We start from the raw sequence: 25729 nt of genomic DNA, 5'->3' as shown, positions 1-25729 counted from the left end.
CCCAATGCTGATTAACAAGGTTTTTGAGGAGTTTTATGAGAGGTTGTACAAGTCAGAGCCACTCGGGGGAGACCGTGAGATGCAGGAATTTTTGGATGGGTTGGAGTACCCGAGGCTAGGGGAGGGGGACAGGGCTACATTAGAAGGAGTAATAGTGGAGCAGGAGATAAAGGATGCGATTGGGAGGATGCAGTCAGGGAAGGTGGCAGGGCCGGATGGGTTTCCGGTGGAATATTATAAAAAATTTAAGGATAGGTTGGCACCCCTGATGGTGGGGATGTTTGAGGAGGCGATAGGGAAGGGGATGTTGCATCAAACCTTGGGGCAGGCATCGATTTCCCTGTTACTAAAAAAAGATAAGGATCCGACGGAGTGTGTGTCGTATCAGCCCATATCACTTCTGAATGTGGACGTAAAAGTGTTGGCGAAGGTACTGGCGGGTAGGCTGGAGGAGTGCCTTCCAAAGGTGATAGGGGAGGATCAGGCAGGGTTCGTGAAAGGGAGGCAGCTGTTTTCGAACATTAGGAGGGTTTTGAACATTGTTATGGCACCGGCGGAAAGAAAGGAAACAGAGGTAGTTGTGGCATTGGACGCCGAGAAGGCGTTTGATCGGGTAGAATGGGGGTACCTGATGGCAGTGCTGGAGCGGTTTGGGATTGGACTAGGGTTGTGAACTGGGTAAAGCTATTATATAAGGAACCGAAGGCGAGTGTCCGCACAAATAATATCAGTTCGAGATATTTCTCTCACCACAGTGGGACGAGACAGGGATGTCCCATGTCCCCCCTGCTGTTTGCACTTGCGATTGAGCCGTTGGCCATCGCATTGGGAAGTTCGGGAGCATGGAAAGGAATAGTGCGGGGGGGGGGGGGGTGGGGGGGGGATAGAGCATAGGGTGTCCTTTTCTGCCACCGACTTGCTGCTGTATGTGTCGGAGCTGAGTGCTTCGATAGGAGGAATATTGGAGCTACTGCGGGTATTTGGGTCTTTCTCGGGGTACAAGTTGAACCTGGACAAGAGTGAGTACTTTGTGGTGTCTCGGCCGGGGGTGGGGGCAGGGATGGGGGGGCCGCCATTCCGTAGAGCAGGGACTCATTTTAGGTATCTGGGGGTGCAGGTTGCCCGGGAGTGAGGGAGGTGTGAAAGCCGATCTGGCAAGGTGGGATGGCCTTCCTCTGTCACTAACGGGTCGGGTACAGGCGGTTAAAATGAATGTGTTGCCGCGATTCCTGTTTATTTTTCAATGCCTACCGATTTTCCTGCCAAAGTCTTTTTTCAGGGAGATTGAGGGAAGGATTACTTCATATGGGGAGGGAAGGTGGCCAGAGAGAGAAAGGTGCTGCTACAGAGGGGAAGGCAGGCAGGGGGTTTGGGTCTCCCAAACCTGTTGTACTACTACTGGGCGGCGAATGTGGAGAAGGTGCGGAGCTGGGTCAGAGGGGTTGATTCTCAGTGGGTCAGAATGGAGGAGAGTTTGTGCAGGGGGTCGGGGCTGAAGGCACTTGCAACAGCGCCGCTCCCGATAGCTCCGGGGAAATATTCAGGGAGTCCGGTAATAATAGCTTCATTGAAAATCTGGAGGCAGTTTCGCCAACGCTTCGGGTTGGCTTTAGGGTCAAGGGAAATGCCGATTCGGGGGAACCACAGATTTGAGCCAGGGTGGTGGGATGGAAGTTTTCGGAAATGGGAAGAGAAGGGGATTAAGACGCTAAAAGATTTGTTTCTTCAGGGTCGGTTTGCAGGATTGAGGGAGCTGGAAGCGAAGTATGGGCTAGAGCAGGGAGAAGTATTTAGGTACATGCAGGTTCGGGATTTTGCCAGGAAGGAGATACAGAGCTTCCCAGAGGAACCGGCCTCCACATTGCTGGAGGAGGTGTTGACGACAAGGGGACTGGAGAAGGGGGCAGTGTCAGCGGTATACGGAGCTATTTTGGAAGAGGATAAGGCACCACTGGAAGGGATCAAAGCAAAGTGGGAGGAAGAGCTGGGAGAGGTTATAGAGGAGGGGGTCTGGTGTGAGGTGCTCCGGAGAGTGAATGCCTCCACCTCATGTGCGAGGTTGGGGCTGATACAGCTGAAGGTGGTATATAGAGCGCACCTCACGAGGGCGAGGATGAGCTGATTTTTTGAAGGAGTAGAGGATGTGTGTGAGCGTTGCGTGGGGGGGGGGGGGCGGGGGGGCGAATCACGTTCATATGTTTTGGTCCTGTCCAAAGCTAGGGGAGTACTGGAAGGAGGTGTTTAGGGTAATTTCCAAGGTGGTGCGTGTGAAACTGGACCCGGGTCCCCAGGAGGCCATATTCGGGGTGTCGGATCAGCCAGGGTTGGAAATGGGAGCGGAGGCAGATATAGCCTTCGCCTCGTTGATCGCCCAAGGGCGGATCCTGCTGGGATGGAGAGCAGCCTCTCCACCCAGTGCCCCGGCGTGGCGGGGGGTCCTGTTGGAATACTTGACCCTTGAGAAGGTTAAGTTCGAACTGAGGGGAAGCTCGGAGGGGTTCTACAAGTCATGGGCACTATTTATTATGCACTTTCAAGAACTGGATAACATCGAACATTAGTTGGGTGGGAGGGAGGGGGCTGTGTAGATTAAGGGTGACTGCGGGTAATCCCTGATTCCTTTTTGTCATTTGTTTATGTAAACATGTGGGCTGATGTTTGGGGGTTGGTGGGTGGATGGGATCGTTGTTATTATGGGGATTGACATATCTTGCTGATTATTGTTTATTGTTGATGGGTGTAAACGTGGGAGAAAATGTGAAAAAGGTGAATAAAAATATATATTTTTTAAAATTCTGAATGTTAGAGTGTAAGATAGATTTGTAGGTTGTTTTACTTTGATGACTTTGTGTAGTAAAGTTTTGATAATTAAAATTATGGAATCTGTGGCTCTCTGAGTGTTCCTGAACCCTGGACTAGTGCACAGTCAATTCCAGCCCTACTTGACCCAGAGTCACAACACAAGTGAATTAAGCAATAATGTTTAGAAAAATACCCGAAGTCTTTGGACCAATAATTACAGTCACCAGGTGTATAAATGTAAACACAGCTACTTTTACTAATAATAAGAACTGTAATGAAATATGTAGCAAATATAATTGGTTCACTATTATCTGATTCCTAATTCCCCACAAACTTGTTTCCACCCTCTATATACAGGCACATTAGACATACATAGAGCATAGAACATGGAACATTACAGCGCAGTACAGGCCCTTCGGCCCTCGATGTTGCGCCGACCTGTGAATCCACTCTAGAACCCATCTACACTATTCCCTTATCGTCCATTTGTCTATCCAATGACCATTTGAATGCCCTTCGTGTTGGCGAGTCCACTACTGTTGCAGGCAGAGCATTCCACACCCTTACTACTCTCTGAGTAAAGAACCTACCTCTGACATCTGTCTTATATCTATCTCCCCTCAATTTAAAGCTATGTCCCCTCGTGCTAGACATCACCATCCGAGGAAAAAGGCTCTCAACTGTCCACCCTATCCAATCCTCTGCAAACACAGCGAAAGAAAGGGGTAGAAAACATAAGTTAAAGGAGAAAAGAGTCTTTCTTTGTGATGGTTGTTTCCAGCACCTTATTCCTTCCTCTTCAATCTTTTCTTTCAGTTCTGAGTTTTTTCTTACCGCAGGTTCATTCAGGTCTTTGTAGTTTCAGAAATACAGCACTCACAGCCTGGGTTTCAAACTTCATCTTTTTCCTTGTTGCAAAAAGCAGTTTGGTAAAATATCTCGAAGTACATTAGATACATTTCAAAATGGCCATCATTGCAATGATCTTCTAGTTTTCCACATAGATCATGTTGCACTGAGATGCTTCAATACAGTTAAAGGAACATGCTGACATTTCAAAATGGTCATCTCAAAAGGTGCAATGGCATTTTAGTTGTCTACATAGATAAAGCTGCAGTCTGAGGTCCTTCAATACAATTGTCATGCATGTAATATTCACCGTATACGATCAATGTGAGTTATACAGCCTGAGAGAGTTCTATACAATTCCCCTCCCCTCTGTGCACTATCGCTGACAGGTCTTAGTCCTTTGCCCATTGCGCCCCTGCAGCGGCTGTCAAAAACTTTAATCCATCCCTCAGCACGTAGTCCTGTGCTTTGGAATGTGCCAGTGTGCAACACTCAGTCGGGGACAACTCTGTGCATTGGAACACCAACACATTTTGGTCAGAGCAATGTTTCACCCACCGAGGTGGTTGTAGTGGGGTGGAGACTATTGTCCACCTCCTTGTGGAATGTGCATTTGCAAAGAAAGTCTGGAAAGAGATCCTGAGCAGCTCTGTGACGCAGGACTCTGGGTTCTATGGGCTGTTCCCAGAGATGCAGACAGCGATAAACTGTCTACCTTCACAAACTGTTACTGGTCCCAAACCAGATCATAATATTCTTTTTTAAAAAATATTTTTTATTAGGGTTCTAACATATCATAACATAATTGACACAATAAGACAAGATAAAAACATGTATTTACGATAATTTTACAACCATGGAATCATAGAATTTGCAATGCCGAAGGGGCCATTCGGCCCATTGAGTCTGCACTGGCCCTTGGAAAGAGCACCCTTCTTAAGCGCACACCGCCACCCTATCCCCATAACCCAGTAGCCCCACCTAATCTTTTGGGAACTGCATCTAACTTTTGGGGCCTGGACAGTGACCCGGGCCCGGGATCAAACCTGGGACCTCAGCGCCATGAGGCAACGCTGCTAACCATTATGCCACTGTGCCACTGTAGTTTTAACCATTATACATAGGGTGTAACAAGACCAGCCTGTCATACAAGGTACAAAATTTGAGGTCACAAAGTGATCGAGATAGACACAGAAAGAAGTGACTTACACAAAACGAAAAACTGCTATTGAGTGCTGGCTGGGCAAGGCCACGGCCAGAGTACATCCACTTGGTCATGTGGGGGCCAGTAGCTGGCTATGCTTCCCTGGGAGGGAGCCTCCACGCACCTGCAGGAGGTTCCTGGTCGGCCGTCGCCGCTGTCCAGCCTGCCGTCCACCCTGGATGTCACGTGGTACTTAGCCGTACTGGAGAGGAGGTGCGGCTGCTGGTTGCACTCTTTCTTTTGTTGCCCTTTGTCCCTTGTGCTGCTCTTCTTTCCTACTTGCCCTGTGTTTTCCCTTGGTACTTTTATCCCCTCCTTCCTGACTTTCTCCCACCCCCTCGCTCTTTCCCCCCCCCCCTCCACCCCCTCTCTTTCTCTTCCTTATTTTGTGACTTTTCCTGTGTTCTCCCCCCATTCCCCCTAAATGCTTTTCTGGGTGCTGGGCACAAACAGGTCTTTGAACAATTTGGTGAACAGACTCCATGTTATGTGGATGCCTTCCTTTGATCCTCTGGCATACTTTATTTTCTCTGGCCTGAGAAATTCTGCTGAACAACCAATCTGCAGCATTGCGTGGTGCTGCCGATCGTCAGCCGAGCCGGATTCGCTGGTGGGTGGTCAGGGAGGCAAAAGTCTAGGCATTCACCCTCTCTCCATGAAGATCTTGAGCTGTTCTGGTACCCTGGAGATAGCCACCAGCCGGCACGGCTCCACCCTTGCCTCACAACCCTGGACATGGCCTCGAAGAAGGATGTCCACTACCCGACAAGTCTGGGTCAGGCATATAACATGTGGGTATGATTGGTTGGGCCTCCCGGCACCACTCACACTTGTCCTCCACCTCCGGAAAGAAATGCTCATTCCCTTCCTGGTTAGGTGCGCCCTGTGCACCACCTTTAACTGTGTTAGTCTCAGCCCTGCGCACGTGGATGTGGAGTTTGTCCTTGCAGTGCTTCGATCCAGAATGTTCCCCTATCTCCCTATCTAGTTCTTCCTCCCACTTCCTCTTTGTCTCGTCCAGGGGTGGGTGTACTTCCTCAGCAATCGCCCATACATGTCTACACAGTTCCCCTCCCCTAGTTCGTCCTTTTGTGTGTCCCAGTATCTGGGGAATGTCAAAGCTTCCTTACGGAGGAAGTTTTGGACTTGGTTATATATGAGTTCATTCCCATCCTCCACCATGACCAAGATCCTATTCTTCTTGCCAACGTAGAAAACCTCACATTTTTCCACATTATACACCATCTGCCAAATTTTTGCCCACTCATTTAGCCTCTCTATAACCCTTTTGCAGACTCTTTGTATCCTCCTCCAAACCGCTTTCCTCCCTATCTTTGTATTATTTGCAAATTTGACGACAGTACAGTCTCCCTTATCCAAGTCATTAATATGGATCAGAAATAGTTAAGATCCATGTAACCAATCCCTGTGGCATTCCACCAGTTACAATTTGGCAACTTGAAAATGACCCATCCATTCTGACTCTATTTTAATCAATTGATCCTCTTTCCATGCGTCACCCCCAAGACCATAAGCTCTTGTGCAGTAACATGCTATGCAGTACCTCATTGAATGCCTTTTGGAAATTCAGTTACATCTACTAGTTTCTGTTTATCTCCTGTGCTTGTTATATCCTCAAAAAAGTCAAACATGATTTCCCTTTCACAAAATCATGTTGACTCTAGTTGATTGCATTATGATTTTTGAAATGTCCTGCTCCTACCAACTTGACAGTGAATTCTAGAACATACCTGTTTACTGTAGCGTATTAGGATGTAATTGCATTGTAATTTTATATCAGGTACAGGATAATGAAGAGTATATTTGTATAAGATGAGGTCTAAAGGAAAATCAATACTCAATAGATTTAAAGTTGGCCATGAATTTCTGTTTCCTAACAAAATCTTGTTGAATACTAGTAACATCTTTTCAATACAAACATCCTTGATAATGTATGTAATTTGTATTTTGCATTGGTATTCAAAACAGTACTAGTCTAGCTGCCCTTATTGACAGGGGACTGGATATGTTGATTCCTCTTCCATTACAATAGTCGATCTTGTATACTGACTGCTTGACATTTTTGTTTTGTAGATGGTGGAAGCGAGGAACAATCAGAACGGAGACAAACAAACATAGATTCTCGACAAAATAGGCCTGGACAAGGTAGGCATTTGCCATTTATGGGTTAATGGGGTCAGGATAGAGCCAGAATCTGCCATGCTGCATCAAAGTTTAGGGCTGAAACCAGGGGAAGGGGGAGGTTGTTGAGCGGTGGGTAGTTAATACTGACGTTAACACGTGCACAATTGTAATCTAAATAGCAAATTTAACACAGAGAAGTGTGAGGTGGTGCATCATGGTAGGGGGAATATTGTTCCTTGGAAAATAAGAGTCTAAATGGGGTAGAGAAGCAAAGCAATCTGAAGTAGAGGTATACTAATGCTGGATATACTCAGCAAGTCTGGCAGCAACTGTGGAAAGAAAGAGAGAGTTGACGTTTCAACTATGTGAACTTTTGTCAGAACCATTGACTTGAAACATTTGTCCAGGTCTTCCGGTCAGCAGTAAAGCTTGGTTTATGTCGCTAAATGCGTTTACAATTGCATTCTTAACTTATTTGTCACCTTCAACATGGATCGATTGTTGAGGAGAAATGCGAGACCCAGTGACAAGATGTAGTTGAAGTGAAACCCCTCTGCCTTTGTCATCATTAAATATTTGGAAGCAAATTTTAATCAGTTTGCCACTCTAGTTCCCCAACCATCGCAGGGGGTGTATAGGTGATGGCAGGGGTGTGATACGAGGGGGGGTTGGGTGAGCTGGGGATGGTGGGTGGTGAGGGGTAGTTGTCGGTGCTTGAGGCAGGACTGGGGGCAGCACGGTAGCCTTGTGGATAGCACAATTGCTTCACAGCTCCAGGGTCCCAGGTTCGATTCCGGCTTGGGTCACTGTCTGTGCGGAGTCTGCACATCCTCCCCGTGTGTGCGTGGGTTTCCTCCGGGTGCTCCGGTTTCCTCCCACAGTCCAAAGATGTGCAGGTTAGGTGGATTGGCCATGATAAATTGCCCTTAGTGTCCAAAATTGCCCTTAGTGTTGGGTGGGGTTACTGGGTATGGGGATAGGGTGGCAGTGTTGACCTTGGGTAGGGTGCTCTTTCCTTAGCCGGTGCAGACTCGATGGGCCGAATGGCCTCCTTCTGCACTGTAAATTCTATGATGATATGAGTGCCAGGTGAACTGGTGGTGTGGATGTGATGGTGTCATGAAACATATTAATGTTATCTGCAAGGGTATCCTAACTTGGAACACTTGGGGGGGGGGTGCTGTATAGTTTTGTTTTGGTGTGGGGATAACTGAAATCCCAGTGAGAACAAGTTGCCCGTTTGTCATGTGACAATTATTCAAGACTTAACAATTAAAGGCGGTAGCACAGTGATTAGCATTGATGCTTCACAGCGCCAGTGTCCCAGGTTAGCTTCCCAGCTTGGATTACTGTCTGTGCGGAGTCTGCACCTTCCCCCCGAGTCTGTGTGGGTTTCCTCCAGGTACTCCGGTTTCCTCCCACAAGTCCCGAAAGACGTGTGTGTTAGGTGAATTGGAAATTCTGATTTCTCCCTCAGTGTATCCGAACAGGCGCTGGAGTGTGGCAACTAGGAGATTTTCCCAGTAGCTTCATTGCAGTGTTAATGTAAGCCTACTTATGACACTAATAAAGATTATTATTATTTATTAAAGTAATGACAAGACAAATACACACAAACAGGACTACTGTACTCTAAGACGAGTAAGGTACATGAATTCCGAAACACACACAGTTTAAGAATGGAGAACATACTGCATGTTCCAAAATATATCTATGATCCCTGAACTCATTCAGACTTCCCCATTTTCCTAAACATCATCCAAATTAAATAAATCTTTGAGTTAAAACCACTTTATGGTTACAACACAATTGCAGGGATGATGGAATGGTGACACAGTAGTTCGCACTACTGTCTCACAGCACCAGGGACCTGGATTCAATTCTGGCTTTGGATGACTGTGTGGAGTTCGCACGTTCTCCCTGTGTCTGTGTGAGTTTCCTCCGGGTGCTTCGGTTTCTGCCCACAGTCCAAAGATATGCAGGTTGGGTGGGTTGGCCATGCTAAACCATGCCCCTTAGTGTCCAAAGATGTGCAGGTTAACTGGGGTTGGGGGGATAGGGCGGGGGAGTGGGCCTAGGTAGGGTGCTCTTTCAGAGGGTCGGTACAGACTTGGTGAGCCGAATGGCCTCCTTATGCACTGCGTGGAATCTAAGTCTGGGAGATGTCTTCTCCTGGTCCTTTGAAGATATTTAAACTTCCATTACTCAGATTTTTAGCACTGCCTTGCCTACAAGACTTTGAAGCTGTTAGATGTAAAACTTGGCCTTCAGGCTTGGTGGCTGGAAACTGGCTTGTCTGCTTCTGAGTCTGATGGGTGTTAACTGGCCTCTCTTAGTTCTGAGTGTCCAGCCATTTATACTTTTGTTCCACTTTGATTTTGCCTTCTGTGTATTTGGCTGTATGCCCCTATTAAATTCCATGACTGTACACATTATCATATTTCTGCCTCATTGATTGTCCCAATTTTCTAGGTAAATAGCTATTCACATCTGATTCTTATCTAAAATGCCCTCTAATCTCGTTACTGGGAGAGACTTGCCTCATGTGAATACTGGCTACTGCTGTCTCTAGGTAGATTTATACCTGTAGCTGGGCAGGCTGCATCCTTTTATGTTTTGTTAAATTAATGTTGCTGCTGTTGCTAGGCATATTCATGTCTGGCGGTAGGTGGGGTGATGAATGTGGTTTGAGCCAGGGCTGTGGGGTTGAGCCAAATGTAATGGGGGTGAGCTGGGAATGTTGGGAATGTGAGCTTGGGGTGTTTAGCAACACTGGTGTTGATAGGAGTGTAAAGATATTCCTACTGATTTAAGCAAGCTCCACACCTGTGAGGGACAGCATTAAGAAAGCTAGATAAGTCCCAGGTAAAGTGCCGAAGTTTGAACCACACATTTCACAATCTGTTGATACTTGAGTGTAAATCTTGAACAATAACGAATAGATATAACAATTTATATTTTTAGTGGACAAACCTATATTTTCAAAAATAATTGCAATTTCTCTTCCAAAGCATCTACAACAATTAAAATGGATAATCAGACAAAACCCTTAAGTTTTGAAAACATAGTGGGGGTATGAGCAGCTCATTCCTGTTACCAGTGTAAGAAAGTCGTATATTGAGAGAACTTGGCTCTTGCAGCCTCTCGTTTATTAAAATCTTGGGCGTGCTGCCAGCCTGCAAGGGAATTGAAGCAATGCAACTGTAAGTTCCACAGCAACAATTTCAACTACTTCTCATCTAAAATTAGATATCACACAATCCCTAAAGAAGCCACTGATGGAATTTCTGTACACGTCCTATTTTAATTTTTGAACATATAGAGGATAGTAACAGAGGTAGTGTGCATTGTTACATAGTCACAAATGTCCGGATAACTTATGTAGGGTAATCTAATTAGGGCAATAGGATTGAGATTCATGAAAAGAAACATGGACTAAATGTAGTTGCTGTTTGAAACAGGACATATGGGTTGTTGTTATGTTGGTGGCCCTGCCCTGCCCGGGGCCCCGGCCACCCCGGGCCCCCTGGCCACCCTGCCCCATCCCTGACCATCCTGTCCAGGCCCTGGCTGCCCTGCCCCACCCCTCGCCAGGCACTGGTCCTCACTACCCCCGCATCTGCCACTGCCCTCACCCCATTGCCCCTATAAAGTAGCCATCATAGATTTAATGCAATGGGTATAGAACCAAATGTAAAAATATATGTCTTATATTAAAAATCATCATTGGGTATTTTGTGAATCTGTCATTAGTGACCCTTGAGCTTCACATACTGCATTGATGCAACAATCTAGATCATCCCTATTAGCCGCGTAGTGAAATGATAATCATCACATAGCTGTGAGCCCTTGCTGTGCATAAATATGTTACCATGAAATGTACAATTGATTATTATGCAGTAAAATAGATGGATTCCCGTGGCTCTGTTCCTGTGGTTTGGAGAAGCTTTGGTCTATAGTCAGCTTGCCACATTCAAAAGAAAGATGCCAATGCATTCAGTACAGACTCTCATTACATTTGAAGGTGATTCACTTAAGCTGATGGGACTCAAACATAAGCACCTTCTTTCCCAAATGCAAGCTTATTGACAACTAAACCAGTTTAACATACAGAGTTACATGAATAGTGACTATATATTTAAGTGTAAAATGGTAGTTAAAATGCTAAACAATCAGGATCAATAGGAAGCAGTTACCATAGAAACAGTGACATAGCAGTGACAAATGTGCAGTGGTTACTGTGCCAGTAATCATAATTACCAACTACAGAAACAACAGCATGCATTTATATGGTGCCTTCAACTGAAAATATTCACAGAGAGGAAAGAGGGCCATGTGTGAATTAAAGCTTTGGTTGAGGAAATGCAATTTTAGAAAACATTTAAAGGTGGGGAGGGAGCTTGTAATGTTTGAAGGACTTTAAGACCTGCAGAAAGTTGGGTCACTCTAATGCTAAGGTCAGACATACCAAAATATTGTAAATATTGCATTCCTGGCAAATTCAGCTTAATTCAGGAGAAGATGGAAGGGCAGTCCTAGCAATTTACCGGCCCAATTAGTTTATCATCTAGTGATATGTAAGGTGTTGGAAACAATTATCAGCAAACAAATCATCATTTGAGTTAGTTAAAGAGAGCCAGCATAGATTTGTAGAAGCCAGATTGTGTTTAACTAATCTAATTGATTTTCTGGATGAAGTAACAGAGTTTTTAGAGGGAATATGATGGATGTTAATAATCTTTTAGTGTTACAAGTAGGCTTACATTAACACTGCAATGAAGTTACTATGAAAATGCCCTTATAGAGTGTTTGTTAAAGTACCATGTGAAAGGCTGGTTAAAAAAATTACACTCATAATAGGTGTGTCAGTCCAAATGGATTTTTAAAAATTGGCTTAAGAACAGAAAACAGTGGACCTAATCTTCTGAGGTGTGGCAATCACTGTCTGATTGCCACTTTATTTATATTTGCTTAACTGCACCCAATCTCCACATTTCAAGACCGGGCCTCCTCAGAAATGGCCCTCTCAGAAATGTGCACATTATTTTTCTCAGGGTCCTTCCTCGGAGTGCAAGAATGCCTGGGGAAGCCAAGCCACACCCCTTTTTTACACCAGTAGCTGCTCATATTCAGGTAGGTTTAAATGTCTCAGAACCACTTTGAGAAGCTACAGAGAGAATCACCCACTTGGGTAATGTATCTTGTATGTGGGGCAGGGGTAGGATGGCAGGTGGAAGGGTGAAGGGTAGGATGGCAGGTGGAAGGGTGAAGGGTAGGATGGCAGGTGGATGGGTGAAGGGTAGGATGGTGGCTGGCTGAGGGGTAGGGTGGCAGGTGGGTGGGTGAAGGATAGGTAACAGGTGGGTGGGTGAGGGATAGGCTGTCAGGTGGGTGGGGGAGGGGTAAGGTGACAGATGAGTGTGAGGGGTAGGTAAAAGGTGGGTGGGTGAAGGGTAAGTAAAAGGTGGGTGGGTGAAGATTCGGGTGGCAGTTGGGAGAGGGATAGGGTGATGGATGGGTGAAGGGTACGGTGGCAAATAAGTGGATGAAGGGGAATTTGGGGTGTAGCCTGAGGTGCTGTCAGGTGGAAGGGCAAATTGGGGGGTCAGGAGGGTAGTCTGGGAGGGGTTCGGAGTTGTCAGGTAGAAGAGGTAGTCCAAACGCACGACAGGAGAAGCTGCTTCTAAGGGGAACCCAATGACTGCCAGAGCCTGAGGCAGAGTAGTGGAGGAAGAGGTAGTTGAGGCGTCAGGAAGGAATAGGTGGGTGGGGAGGTAGTCAGTGTATAGGGTAGGGAGTCAGAGAGGGTTAGAACATAGAACATAGAAAATATAGCACAGAACAGGCCCTTCGGCCCACGATGTGCGCCGAACCTTTGTCCTAGATTAATCATAGATTATCATTGAATTTACAGTGTAGAAGGAGGCCACTCGGCCCCTCGAGTCCGCACCGGCCCCTGGAAAGAGCACCCCACCCAAACCCAACACCTCCACCCAACACCAAGGGCAATTTTAATTCATCATGGCCAATCCGCCCAACCTGCACATCCCCGGACTGTGGGAGGAAACCGGAGCACCCGGAGGAAACCCACGCAGACACGGGGAGGACGCGCAGACTCCGCACAGACAGCGATCCAAGCCGGAATCGAACATAGGACCCTGGACCTGTGAAGCAACTGTGCCATCCACAATGCTACCGTGCTGCCCTTAAGAACAAATAAATCTACACTATAATCATTTTACCGTAATCCATGTACCTATCCAATAGCTGCTTGAAGGTCCCTAATGTTTCTGACTCAACTACTTCCACAGGCAGTGCATTCCATGCCCCCACTACTCTCTGGGTAAAGAACCTACCTCTGATATCCCTCCTATATCTTCCACCTTAAATTTATGTCCCCTTGTAATGGTTTGTTCCACCCAGGGAAAAAGTCTCTGACTGTCTACTCTATCTATTCCCCATATCATCTTCTAAACCTCTATCAAGTCGCCCCTCATCCTTCTCCGTTCTAATGAGAAAAGGCCTAGCACCCTCAACCTTTCCTCATAAGACCTACTCTCCATTCCAGGCAACATCCTGGTAAATCTCCTTTGCACCTTTTCCAAAGCTTCCACATCCTTCCTAAAATGAGGCGACCAGAACTGTACACAGTACTCCAAATGTGGCCTTACCAAAGTTTTGTACAGCTGCATCATCACCTCACGGCTCTTAAATTCAATCCCTCTGTTAATGAACGCGAGCACACCATAGGCCTTCTTCACAGCTCTATCCACTTGAGTGGCAACTTTCAAAGATGTATGAACATAGACCCCAAGGTCTCTCTGCTCCTCCACATTGCCAAGAACTCTACCGTTAACCCTGTATTCCGCATTCATATTTGTCCTTCCAAAATGGACAACCTCACACTTTTCAGGGTTAAACTCCATCTGCCACTTCTCAGCCCAGCTCTGCATCCTATCTATGTCTCTTTGCAGCCAACAACAGCCCTCCTTACTATCCACAACTCCACCAATCTTCGTATCGTCTGCAAATTTACTGTCCCACCCTTCAACTCCCTCATCTAAGTCATTAATGAAAATCACAAACAGCAGAGGACCCAGAACTGATCCCTGTGGTACGCTACTGGTAACTGGGATCCAGGCTGAATATTTGCCATCCACCACCACTCTCTGATTTCTATCGGTTAGCCAGTTCGTTATCCAACTGGCCAAATTTCCCACTATCCCATGCCTCCTTACTTTCTGCAGAAGCCTACCATGGGGAACCTTATCAAATGCCTTACTAAAATCCATGTACACTACATCCACTGCTTTACCTTCATCCACATGCTTGGTCACCTCCTCAAAGAATTCAATACGACTTGTAAGGCAAGACCTACCCCTCACAAATCCGTGCTGACTATCCCTAATCAAGCAGTGTCTTTCCAGATGCTCAGAAATCCTATCCTTCAGTACCCTTTCCATTACTTTGCCTACCACCGAAGTAAGACTAACTGGCCTGTAATTCCCAGGGTTATCCCTAGTCCCTTTTGTGAACAGGGGTTAGTTGTGGGGATGGTTGGAGGGTCAGCGAGTCGTCAAGTGGGCAGGGTTATTTGGGGTTCAGGTAGTTTAGTGACTGAGGGGGACAGATAATTTAGTATTTCAGGGGGGGAACTAGTCGGGTGGTTTGGGGTGGTGGGGAAGCTAGTTGAGGGGTTCCAATGGGGAGTTGTGAGGGATCAGTAGTCTAGTTGCCTAAAACCTAGAACTGATAATACTAGTTTTTCCTCGAACTATTCTGTTAATAAGTCACAACCATCCGAAGTTTCCAGCTCTGACTTGAGTTTTGGAGGATTCCAGACATGTGAATGTGCTTCAAAAGTCCAAACTTGCGAGGCCTTCTCTGCGTGTTCAGAGTATGGGGGGTGCCTCCGAATTACGACCATGCAGCGAACGAGCATCTCGAGATCGAAGTTCTGGGCCAGTGAGCTATGGTAAATGATCATTTTTCAGACTGGAGAATAATAAACCAGTTTTCTTAAAGAACAAAGAACAAAGAAATGTACGGCACAGGAACAGGCCCTTCGGCCCTCCAAGCCCGTGCCGACCCTGCTGCCCGACTAAACTACAATCTTCTACACTTCCTGGGTCCGTATCCCTCTATTCCCATCCTATTCATGTATTTGTCAAGATGTCACTATCGTCCCTGCTTCCACCACCTCCTCCGGTAGCGAGTTCCAGGCACCCACTACCCTCTATGTAAAAAAACTTGCCTCGTACATCTACTCTAAACCTTACCCCTCTCACCTTAAACCTATGCCCCCTAGTAATTGACCTCTCTACCCCGGGGAAAAGCCTCTGACTATCCACTCTGTCTATGCCCCTCATAATTTTCTAGACCTCTATCAGGTCGCCCCGCAACCTCCTTCGTTCCAGTGAGAACAAACCGAGTTTATTCAACCGCTCCTCATAGCTAATGCCCTCCATACCAGGCAACATTCTGGTAAATCTCTTCTGCACCCTCTCTAAAGCCTCCACATCCTTCTGGTAGTGTGGCGACCAGAATTGAACACTATACTCCAAGTGTGGCCTAACTAAGGTTCTATACAGCTGCAACATGACTTGCCAATTCTTATACTCAATGCCCTGGCAAATGAAGGCAAGCATGCCGTATGCCTTCTTGATTACCTTCTCCACCTGTGTTGCCCCTTTCAATGACCTGTGGACCTGTACTCCTAGATCTCTTTGACTTTCAATACTCTTGAGGGTTCTACCATTCACTGTATATTCCCTACCTGCATTAGACCTTCCAAAATGCATTACCTCACATTTGTCTGGATTAAACTCCATCTGCCATCTCTCCACCCAAGACTCCAAACAATCTAAATCCTGCTGTATCCTCTGACAGTCCTCATCGCTATCCGCAATTCCACCAACCTCTGTGTCGTCTGCAAACTTACTAATCAGACCAGTTACATATTCCTCCAAATCATTTATATATACTACAAACAGCAAAGGTCCCAGCACTGATCCCTGTGGAACACCACTGGTCACAGCCCTCCAATTAGAAAAGCATCCTTCCATTTCTACTCTCTGCCTTCGATGACCTAGCCAGTTCTGTATCCACCTTGCCAGCTCACCTCTGATGCCGTGTGACTTTACCTTTTGTACTAGTCTACCATGAGGGACCTTGTCAAAGGCCTTACTGAAGTCCATAAAGACAACATCCACTGCCCTACCTGCATCAATCATCTTTGTGACCTCCTCGAAAAACTCGATCAAGTTAGTGAGACACGACCTCCCCTTCACAAAACCATGCTGCCTCTCATTAATACGTCCATTTGCTTCCAAATGGGAGTAGATCCTGTCTCGAAGAATTCTCTCCAGTAATTTCCCTTCCACTGAAGTAAGGCTCACCGGCCTGTAGTTCCCTGGATTATCCTTGCTACCCTTCTTAAACAGAGGAACAACATTGGCTATTCTCCAGTCTTCCGGGACATCACCTGAAGACAGTGAGGATCCAAAGATTTCTGTCAAGGCCTCAGCAATTTCCTCTCCAGCCTCCTTCAGTATTCTGGGGTAGATCCCATCAGGCCCTGGGGACTTATCTACCTTAATATTTTTTAAGACACCCAACACCTCGTCTTTTTGGATCTCAATGTGACTCAGGCTATCTACACACCCTTCTCCAGACTCAACATCTCCCACTTCCTTCTCTTTGGTGAATACTGATGCAAAGTATTCATTTAGTACCTCGCCCATTTCCTCTGGCTCCAGACATAGATTCCCTTGCCTATCCTTCAGTGGGCCAACCCTTTCCCTGGCTACCCTCTTGCTTTTTATGTACGTGTAAAAAGCCTTGGGATTTTCCTTAACCCTATTTGCCAATGACCTTTCGTGACCCCTTCTAGCCCTCCTGACTCCTTGCTTAAGTTCCTTCCTACTTTCCTTATATTCCACACAGGCTTCGTCTGTTCCCAGCCTTTTAGCCCAAACAAATGCCTCCTTTTTCTTTTTGACGAGGCCTACAAAATGTCTCTCGTTATCCAAGGTTCCCGAAAATTGCTGTATTTATCGTTCTTCCTCACAGGAACATGCCGGTCCTGAATTCCTTTCAACTGACACTTGAAAGCCTCCCACATGTCAGATGTTGATTTGCCCTCAAACATCCGCCCCCAATCTAGGTTCTTCAGTTCCCGCCTAATCTTGTTATAATTAGCCTTCCCCCAATTTAACACATTCATCCTAGGACCACTCTTATCCTTGTCCACCAGCACTTTAAAACTTACTGAATTGTGGTCACTGTTCCTGAAATGCTCCCCTACTGAAACTTCTACCTCCTGGCCGAGCTCATTTCCCAATACCAGGTCCAGTACCGCCCCTTCCCTAGTTGGACTGTCTACATATTGTTTTAAGAAGCCCTCCTGGATGCTCCTTACAAACTCTGCCCCGTCTAAGCCCCTGGCACTAAGTGAGCCCCAGTCAATATTGGGGAAGTTGAAGTCTCCCATCACCACAACCCTGTTGTTTTTACTCTTTTCCAAAATCTGTCTACCTATCTGCTCCTCTATCTCCCGCTGGCTGTTGGGAGGCCTGTAGTAAACCCCCAACATTGTGACTGCACCCTTCTTATTCCTGATCTCTACCCATATAGCCTCACTGCCCTCTGAGGTGTCCTCCCATAGTACAGCTGTGATATTCTCCCGAACCAGTAGCGCAACTCCGCCACCCCTTTTACATCCCCCTCTATCCCGCCTGAAACATCTAAATCCTGTAACGTTTAGCTGCCAAACCTGCCCTTCCCTCAACCAGGTCTCTGTAATGGCAACAACATCATAGTTCCAAGTACTAATCCAAGCTCTAAGTTCATCTGCCTTACCCGTAATACTTCTTGCATTAAAACATATGCACTTCAGGCCACCAGACCCGCTGTGTTCAGCAACTTCTCCCTGTCTGCTCTGCCTCAGAGCCACACTGTCCCTATTCCCTAGTTCTCCCTCAATGCTCTCACCTTCTGACCTATTGCTCCCGTGCCCACCCCCCTGCCATACTAGTTTAAACCCTCCCGTGTGACACTAGCAAACCCCACGGCCAGGATATTTATGCCTCTCCAGTTTAGATGCAACCCGTCCTTGTATAGGTCACACCTGCCCCGGAAGAGCTCCCAGTGGTCCAGATAACGGAAACCCTCCCTCCTACACCAGCTGTTTAGCCACATGTTTAGCTGCTCTATCTTCCTATTTCTAGCCTCACTGGCATGTGGCAGAGGGAGTAATCCCGAGATTACAACCCTAGAGGTCCTGTCTTTTAACTTTCTGCCTAGCTCCCTGAACTCCTGCTGCAGGACCACATGCCCCTTCCTGCCTATGTCGTTAGTACCAATATGTACAATGACCTCTGCCTGTTTGCCCTCCCCCTTCAGGATGCCCTCTACCCGTTCGGAGACATCCTGGACCCTGGCACCAGGGAGGTAACATACCATCCTGGAGTCTCTTTCACGTCCACAGAAGCGCCTATCTGTGCCCCTGACTATAAAGTCCCCTATTAATCTTGCTCTTATGCGCTTTGACCCTCCCTTCTGAACATCAGAGCCAGTTGTGGTGCCACTGCTCTGGCTGCTGCTGTTTTCCCCTGATAGGCTATCCCCCCCGACAGTATCGAAAGGGGTATACCTGTTCGAGAGGGGGACAACCACAGGGGATTCCTGCACTGACTGCCTGCCCTTTCAGGTGGTCACCCATTTCTCTGCCTGCACCTTGGGTGTGACCACACTTACATAACTGCGATCTATGACGCTTTCCGCCACCTGCATGCTCCTAAGTGCATCCAATTGCTGCTCCAACCGAACCATGCGGTCTGAGAGGAGCTCCAGTTGGGTGCACTTTCTGCAGATTAAGCCATCCGGGACGCTGGAAGCCTTCCCGACCTGCCACATCTCACAGTCAGAGCACTGCACCCCTCTAGCTGACATTGCGCCAATTAATTAGTAAATTAAAATTAAAAGTTTAAACAAATTTTTTAAAAAAAGTTACTGTTAACTATCTGTTTCCTAGCACTAGACTTCTACTCTAAATGTGAAAGCTAAATATAGTACTCTCCGATCTCTGGCTTAGATACCCCTCTAAATTATAATTAAGTAATTATGTTTAATTAGTTACCAATGCTTAATTTTTTTTATTTAGTGTAGATTCCCAACCAGCCACTCAGGTCACAGCTTTTCTGTGATGTCACTTCAGTTCCCCCCCCCCCACACACACAATTTGAAAAGGTAATAAAAGTAAAGAGTGAAAATCACTTAATTACCTTCTTACCTTCTGAGGGGCTTAGATGTTCTCAGGTTCTCTCCCTGACAGAGACTGCTCCTTCTCCTCCGAACGGCTCCCGAAACTAGGTCGCGATCTTTTTAAATCTCCGCTCCGACTTGCAGCTCCCGCGCTTTTTAAATCTCCGCTCCGACTCGCAGCTCCCGCTCTTTTTAAATCTCCGCTCCGACACGCAGCTCCCGCGCTTTTTAAATCTCCGCTCCGACTCGCAGCTCCCCCACTTTTTAAATCTCCGTCCTGGTTCTCTCTCCTCTCGGCTGTTTTCAATGTCCCAGCTCTCTCTCCTCTCGCGCTGTTTTCAGTGTCCTGGCTCTCTTTCCTCCCGTGCTGTTTTCAATGTCCCGGCTCTCTTTCCTCCCGCGCTGTTTTCAATGTCCCGGCTCTCTCTCCTCTCGAGCTGTAAAAGGACCACTACTTTTTTTGCTCTAAAAAGTGACTGGATCTTTGAATACTGAGTACTATTTCATAATTTGCCAATTATACCAAACTTGAAGGAGTGGCAAACAGTGTGGATGGTACGAGTTACATGCAGCATGAAATAGATGACGTACAACATTGAGAGGGTGCAGAAGTAATTTACCAGAACTTTTTCAAGTATTTGGAATTTTAGTTCCAAGGTTCGATCGATGTGATAACCCTCACAAGGACCATGGGGGATGACTCCGTGATCTCACCATTGGCTGGTGGAGTGCAAGTTTCTATGGTAACAGGTGGAGAGATGTCCAGCTGGGACTCGCTATCGAGCCCTTTAAATACCGTCCCACACTTGGACCAAGAGTTCCTGTTAGCTCAATCTCTCCCTCAATGTCAGCAATAATAAGGAGCTTGTCATCAACTTCAGGAAGCAAAGTGTCATACACGTCCCTGTCTACATCAATGGTGCCGAGGTGGAGAAGCTTGACAGCTTCAAAATGGAGCCCTTTAAAGAGCGTCCCAGACCCGGAGTTCATGTCAGTCCAATCTCTCCGTCTCCCTCAATGTCAGCAAAACTAAGGAGCTGGTCATCGACTTCAGGAAGCAAAGTGTTGTACATGCTCCTGTCTGCATCAGTGGTGCCGAAGGGGAGATGGTTGACAGCTTCAAATTCCTAGGTGTACACATCACTAACAATCTGTCCTGGTCCACCCACTTTCACGCTACAACCAAGAAAGCACAACAGGCCCTATACTTCCTCAGGAAACTAAGGAAATTCGGCATTTCCACATTGACTCTTACCAATTTTTACAAATGCACCACAGAAAGCATCCTATCTGGCTGCATCGCAGCTTGGTACAGCAACTGCTCGGCTCAAGACCGTACGAAACTGCTGAGCGTCATGAACACGGCCCATTCCATCACACAAACCTGTCTCTCATCCATTAACTCTGTCTACACCTCCCGCTGCCTTGGGAAAGCAGGCAGCATAATCAAAAACCCCTCCCAAAAGGTTATTCTCTCTTCCAACCTTTTCCATTGGCCAGAAGATACAAAAGTCTGAGAACATGCACTAACAGATTCAAAAGCAGCTTCTTCCCCGCTGTTGCCAGACTCCTGAATGGCTCTCTATGGAATGAACTGATCTCTCGATGCATTCTCTCTACAGTTGTAGCACTATATTCCGTATGCTGCACCCTATGTCTATGTATTTACATTGTGTATTTATTGTATGTCCTATTTTTTCATGTATGGAACGATCTGCCTGGACTGTACGCAGAACAATACTTTTCACTGTACCTCGGTGCACGTGACAATAAATCTGAATAAGGGCTGGGACACCAGTGTTGTATGCCACGGGCGCGGCTTTACTTTTGAGTTAAAATAAAATTAGTTAAACCTTCATCTTCGTGTCTCCTGGATTTCAACAATTGGAAAACAAGAGTTGTTTTCCGTGGCGGCTGGAGGGAAACCTTTTAAAAAATAAATTTAGAGAGCCCACTTCATTTTTTCCAATTAAGGAGCAATTTAGCATGGCCAATCTGCCTAACCTGCACATCTTTGGGTTGTGGGGGCGAAACCCACGCAAACACGGGGAGAATGTGCAAACTCCATACGGACAGTGACCCAGAGCCGGGATTGAACCTGGGACCTGCCGTGAGGCAGCAGGGCTAACCCACTGCGCCACCGTGCTGCCCCGACTGGAGGGAAACTTGAAACAAGTGTGCAAGATTATGACTGGTTTGGATAAGATAAATGAGGAAAAAGTGTTGCTATTACTGCATTAGGGACTGCATTACTGCATTAAAATAAAAGATAAAAATCTTTAAGGGATGCAGGAGCAGAAGGACATGGGTGTGTATGTGCAGAGATCATTGAAGGAGGCGGGACAGGTGCAAAAAGCAGTTTTAAATAAAGCATACGGTATTCTGGACTTTATTATTAAGGGCATAGAGTACAAGAGCAAGGAGATTATGTTGAACTAATACAAGACATTAGTTAGACCTTAGCTGGAATATTGTGTACCAATCTGGGCGCCACATTAGATGATGCATTGGAGAGTACAGATGAGGTTTAGAAGAATAGTACCAGGGATGGGAAACTTCTGTTATGAGGATAGATTGGAGAGGTTCGGACTATTCTCCTTGGAGAGAAGAAGGCCAAGAGAAGATTTTACAGCAATGTTAAAAATTATGACTGGGCTGGATGGAGTAGATAGGGAGAAACTGTTCCTGTTCATAAAAGGATCAAGAACATGAAGCAAATATTTAAAGTGATATGCAAAAGAAGCAGGTATGAGAATAAACTTTTTTTTTCCGAGTCTGGAACGTGGTGGAGGCAGGCTCAATTGAGGCATTCAAGAGGGCATTAGATGATTACTTAAATAGAAACAGGGGTATGGGAAAAAGGCAGGCGAATGGCACTAAGTCATGATGCTTGTTTGGAGAGCTGGTGTAGACATGATGGGCCAAATGGCCTCCTGTGCCCTAACAATCCAGTGATTCTGTAATTAGATGACACTGATTTCAGGTTTTAGCAATGTGAGGGCCAACTGTTTTACACAGCTAATGATAATGGCCTGGAACTCTCTGCCCATGAGTTGGTGGAAATGGAAGCAATCAATGATTTGAAAAGATCATTGGATACACTTGAAGGTAATAAATCTGCAAAGCAGGAGGGGTGGTTTGCTGGGGTTGGGGTGGGGGGTGGACTGGAATGCTCATGGAGATTCAACATGGACTTGATGGGCTGAATGACAACCTCTTATGCTGTGAATTAATCCATGGCTCTGTAACAAGTGTGTGTGATACCTGGAGTATGATGGATGCACAATGTTTGTGGGCAGACTGGATTCTGGGTCAGGTGTATAATGTTGAGCTGGGATTACTCAAGTTTAGTGCCTATCTATTCCCTATGGGAAAGTAAGTAGGTTTTGGAGACAATTGAAGGTTAATTATTATTGGAAGCTTCTCAAAGTTTACAGTTCTGACTGTTTCTTAACAATCTGTTAGATCATTTCAAAGTCATACATATATAAAGCAGGGAATAAATTGAGTTGTTTCTTTTTCTCATGTATATTTTTAACAACAGAAATTATATCTGAAATGGCGAGGCATTGAATTGCTGATCAGAAGCGAGAAGAAATTGTGTTTTATAAGTAAGTAGATGCAGTAAACCTCAGTGGGATGGCAGCGTAAAATAGAATACTGAATAATAAAGAAGTAGTTGGGAGTACGATTAATTCAGATTACATTTGGTGGATTGGAGTCGTATGTAATCAAATTGATCAGCGAGAGATTTTAAGAATTTAGTTGGGAAATAAGAATTTCAAAGAGAATGACTAATCCTTTAGGAGGAACTTCTTCACCCAAAGGGTTGTGAATCTATGGAATTCCTTGCCCAGTGAAGCAGTAGAGGCTCCTTCATTAAATGTTTTTAAGATAAAGATAGATAGTTTTTTGAAGAATAAAGGGATTCAGGGTTATGGTGTTCGGGCTGGAAAGTGGAGCTGAGTCCACAAAAGATCAGCCATGATCTCATTGAATGGTGGAGCAGGCTCGAGGGACCAGATGGCTAGTCCTAGTTCTTATGTTCTTAGTGACTGTGAATATGGAGTGATCATTTGAGGAAGTGCTTGAGAGACCTGTTGAGGGGAATTGGATGGTGATTAATGAACTTAGTGGGTAGTTGGAGGAAGGGAATAAATTGAAGATGGGCAGTAGGGACTGCAGAATTAGAATTGCTGGAGTAGTAGGCATTAGCAATGATGATGTTTGCAGGGTAGGTTACAACTTATTTATCTTTGTTGTTTGAAATAACTATAAATTAAGAGGAATGGAGCCAGATGGGAAGAATTAATATGGGGAGTCCAAGAGAGCAAAGAACATGACTTTAGCACAAAATTATCCAGAGGGGGCAAGATCAAAACAAATTGGCTAATTTGGTTCATCCAAACCCCTTTGATTAATTACAGCTGGCTGATTCGCTTGAAACCCAATTCCACCTGTTGAGGGAAGCTTGTTTCATTAACTCGTGGCTGGCCCAAATATTAGAATTTAATACATTTTGAAACAATATGAAACATTTTGCTCAGTGGTCAGATTGATGGCTATGAGCATTCCTGGATGATACAATTTAGAATGCAACAATCCATCCTGGTGTTGTGAGGATCAAGTAAATATCATTAAAGCTATGGTGAACAAAAAGATTATGCTACATAGTTTTTCTAAACATTATTTCCAGCAGTTAGTGCTCAGCTTCCTAGAATCTTGGACGCTCCTCCTCCACCCCCAATGCTGACATCACCTTGCGTCACTCGAAGCAGTTAAGCATGAATATGGGGAGAAGGCCAGTCATCTTTTGGCTGACCAGCTGAGATCGTTCAGGTTTGGAATATTTTGACGTCGTTTTGGCTTTCATGAGTACTCCATGCTTGCAATTAGGATTTGACATCAATAGTTCTCATTTGGAATTAACTTGTCGTCACATTTGATGTAGTGCACACGCGTGCACTCAGGCAGATCACCCCGCATGCACACCAGCTCTCTGCAGATCCTCTATACCCCAGTCCAGCCCTGCTCTGATCCCAGCCTCACTGAACGTGCACCGACTTCAAATCTTTACGGGACCAACCTGGAAAATGTCACTTTGATTTCCAGCCGGCCCTGTGGACAGATCTTCAATTAGAAAGGATAGAAAGGCGGGAAGAAGAGGGAGAGGAATAAGTGGTGTTTGGGGAGGGGATTATGAGGCATGGTCGGAGTGAGAGGAGGGAGAGGAGACAGAGTTTGGGTCAGGATGTGTGTGTGAGGTGTGGGTACGAATTTGACCCGAAGCACTGCACTACACAATCGGCTAGGACTTGGGAATCCTTTGGCTGCTTATCATAGACCATTCGGCCCATCGAATCGGCACCAGCCCTTGGAAAGAGCACCCTACTTAAGCCCAGCCCACCATCCTATCCCCCAACCCAGTAATCCCACATAACCTTGTGGAAACTAAGGGGCAATTTAGAACATAGAACATAGAAAATACAGCACAGAACAGGCCCTTCGGCCCACGATGTTGTGCCGAACCTTTGTCCTAGATTAATCATAGATTATCATTGAATTTACAGTGCAGAAGGAGGCCATTCGGCCCCCCGAGTCCGCACCGGCTCCCGGAAAGAGCACCCCACCCAAACTCAACACCTTCACCCAACACCAAGGTCAATTTGGACATTAAGGGCAATTTATCATTGGCCAATTCACCTAACCTGCACATCTTTGGATTGTGGGAGGAAACCGGAGCACCCGGAGGAAACCCACGCAGACACGGGGAGGACGTGCAGACTCCGCACAGACAATGACCCAAGCCGGAATCGAACCTGGGACCCTGGAGCTGTGAAGCAATTGTGCTATCCACAATGCTACCGTGCTGCCCTTGAGAACAAATAAATCTACACTATATCATTTAACCGTAATCCATGTACCTATCCAATAGCTGCTTGAAGGTCCCTAATGTTTCCGACTCAACTACTTCCACAGGCAGTGCATTCCATGCCCCCACTACTCTCTGGGTAAAGAACCTACCTCTGATATCCCTCCTATATCTTCCACCTTTCACCTTAAATTTATGTCCCCTTGTAATGGTTTGTTCCACCCGGGGAAAAAGTCTCTGACTGTCTACTCTATCTATTCCCCTGATCATCTTATAAACCTCTATCAAGTCGCCCCTCATCCTTCTCCGTTCTAATGAGAAAAGGCCTAGCACCCTCAACCTTTCCTCGTAAGACCTACTCTCCATTCCAGGCAACATCCTGGTAAATCTTCTTTGCACCTTTTCCAAAGCTTCCACATCCTTCCTAAAATGAGGCGACCAGAACTGTACACAGTACTCCAAATGTGGCCTTACCAAAGTTTTGTACAGCTGCATCATCACCTCACGGCTCTTAAATTCAATCCCTCTGTTAATGAACGCGAGCACACCATAGGCCTTCTTCACAGCTCTATCCACTTGAGTGGCAACTTTCA

The 25729-nt window shown here is 46.1% G+C and overlaps 1 protein-coding gene across 17 annotated transcripts in view; it reads left to right on the top strand.

Annotated features, from left to right (window-relative positions):
- tanc2a (tetratricopeptide repeat, ankyrin repeat and coiled-coil containing 2a) overlaps nt 1-25729 on the top strand; it is a 1428811-nt gene that overhangs the window by 674949 nt on the left and 728133 nt on the right. For 16 of the 17 annotated variants that reach the window (XR_011937462.1, XM_072486954.1, XM_072486971.1 and 13 more), the window contains one exon: nt 6950-7021. Coding sequence is in view for 11 of the 17 variants with exons in the window: in XM_072486954.1 (XP_072343055.1) it covers nt 6950-7021 (72 nt within the window). In the remaining 6 variants the exon portion in view is untranslated. Of the gene's footprint in view, nt 1-6949; nt 7022-12054; nt 12134-25729 lie in introns of all 17 variants that reach the window. The other variant, XM_072486963.1, reaches the window with a different exon arrangement.

The sequence above is a fragment of the Scyliorhinus torazame genome, chromosome 21, assembly GCF_047496885.1.
Source record: "Scyliorhinus torazame isolate Kashiwa2021f chromosome 21, sScyTor2.1, whole genome shotgun sequence".
Classification (NCBI taxonomy): Eukaryota; Metazoa; Chordata; class Chondrichthyes; order Carcharhiniformes; family Scyliorhinidae; genus Scyliorhinus; species Scyliorhinus torazame.
The sequence above is the reverse complement of the archived record's forward strand: the minus strand, read 5'-3'. Positions and strand labels throughout refer to the sequence as shown.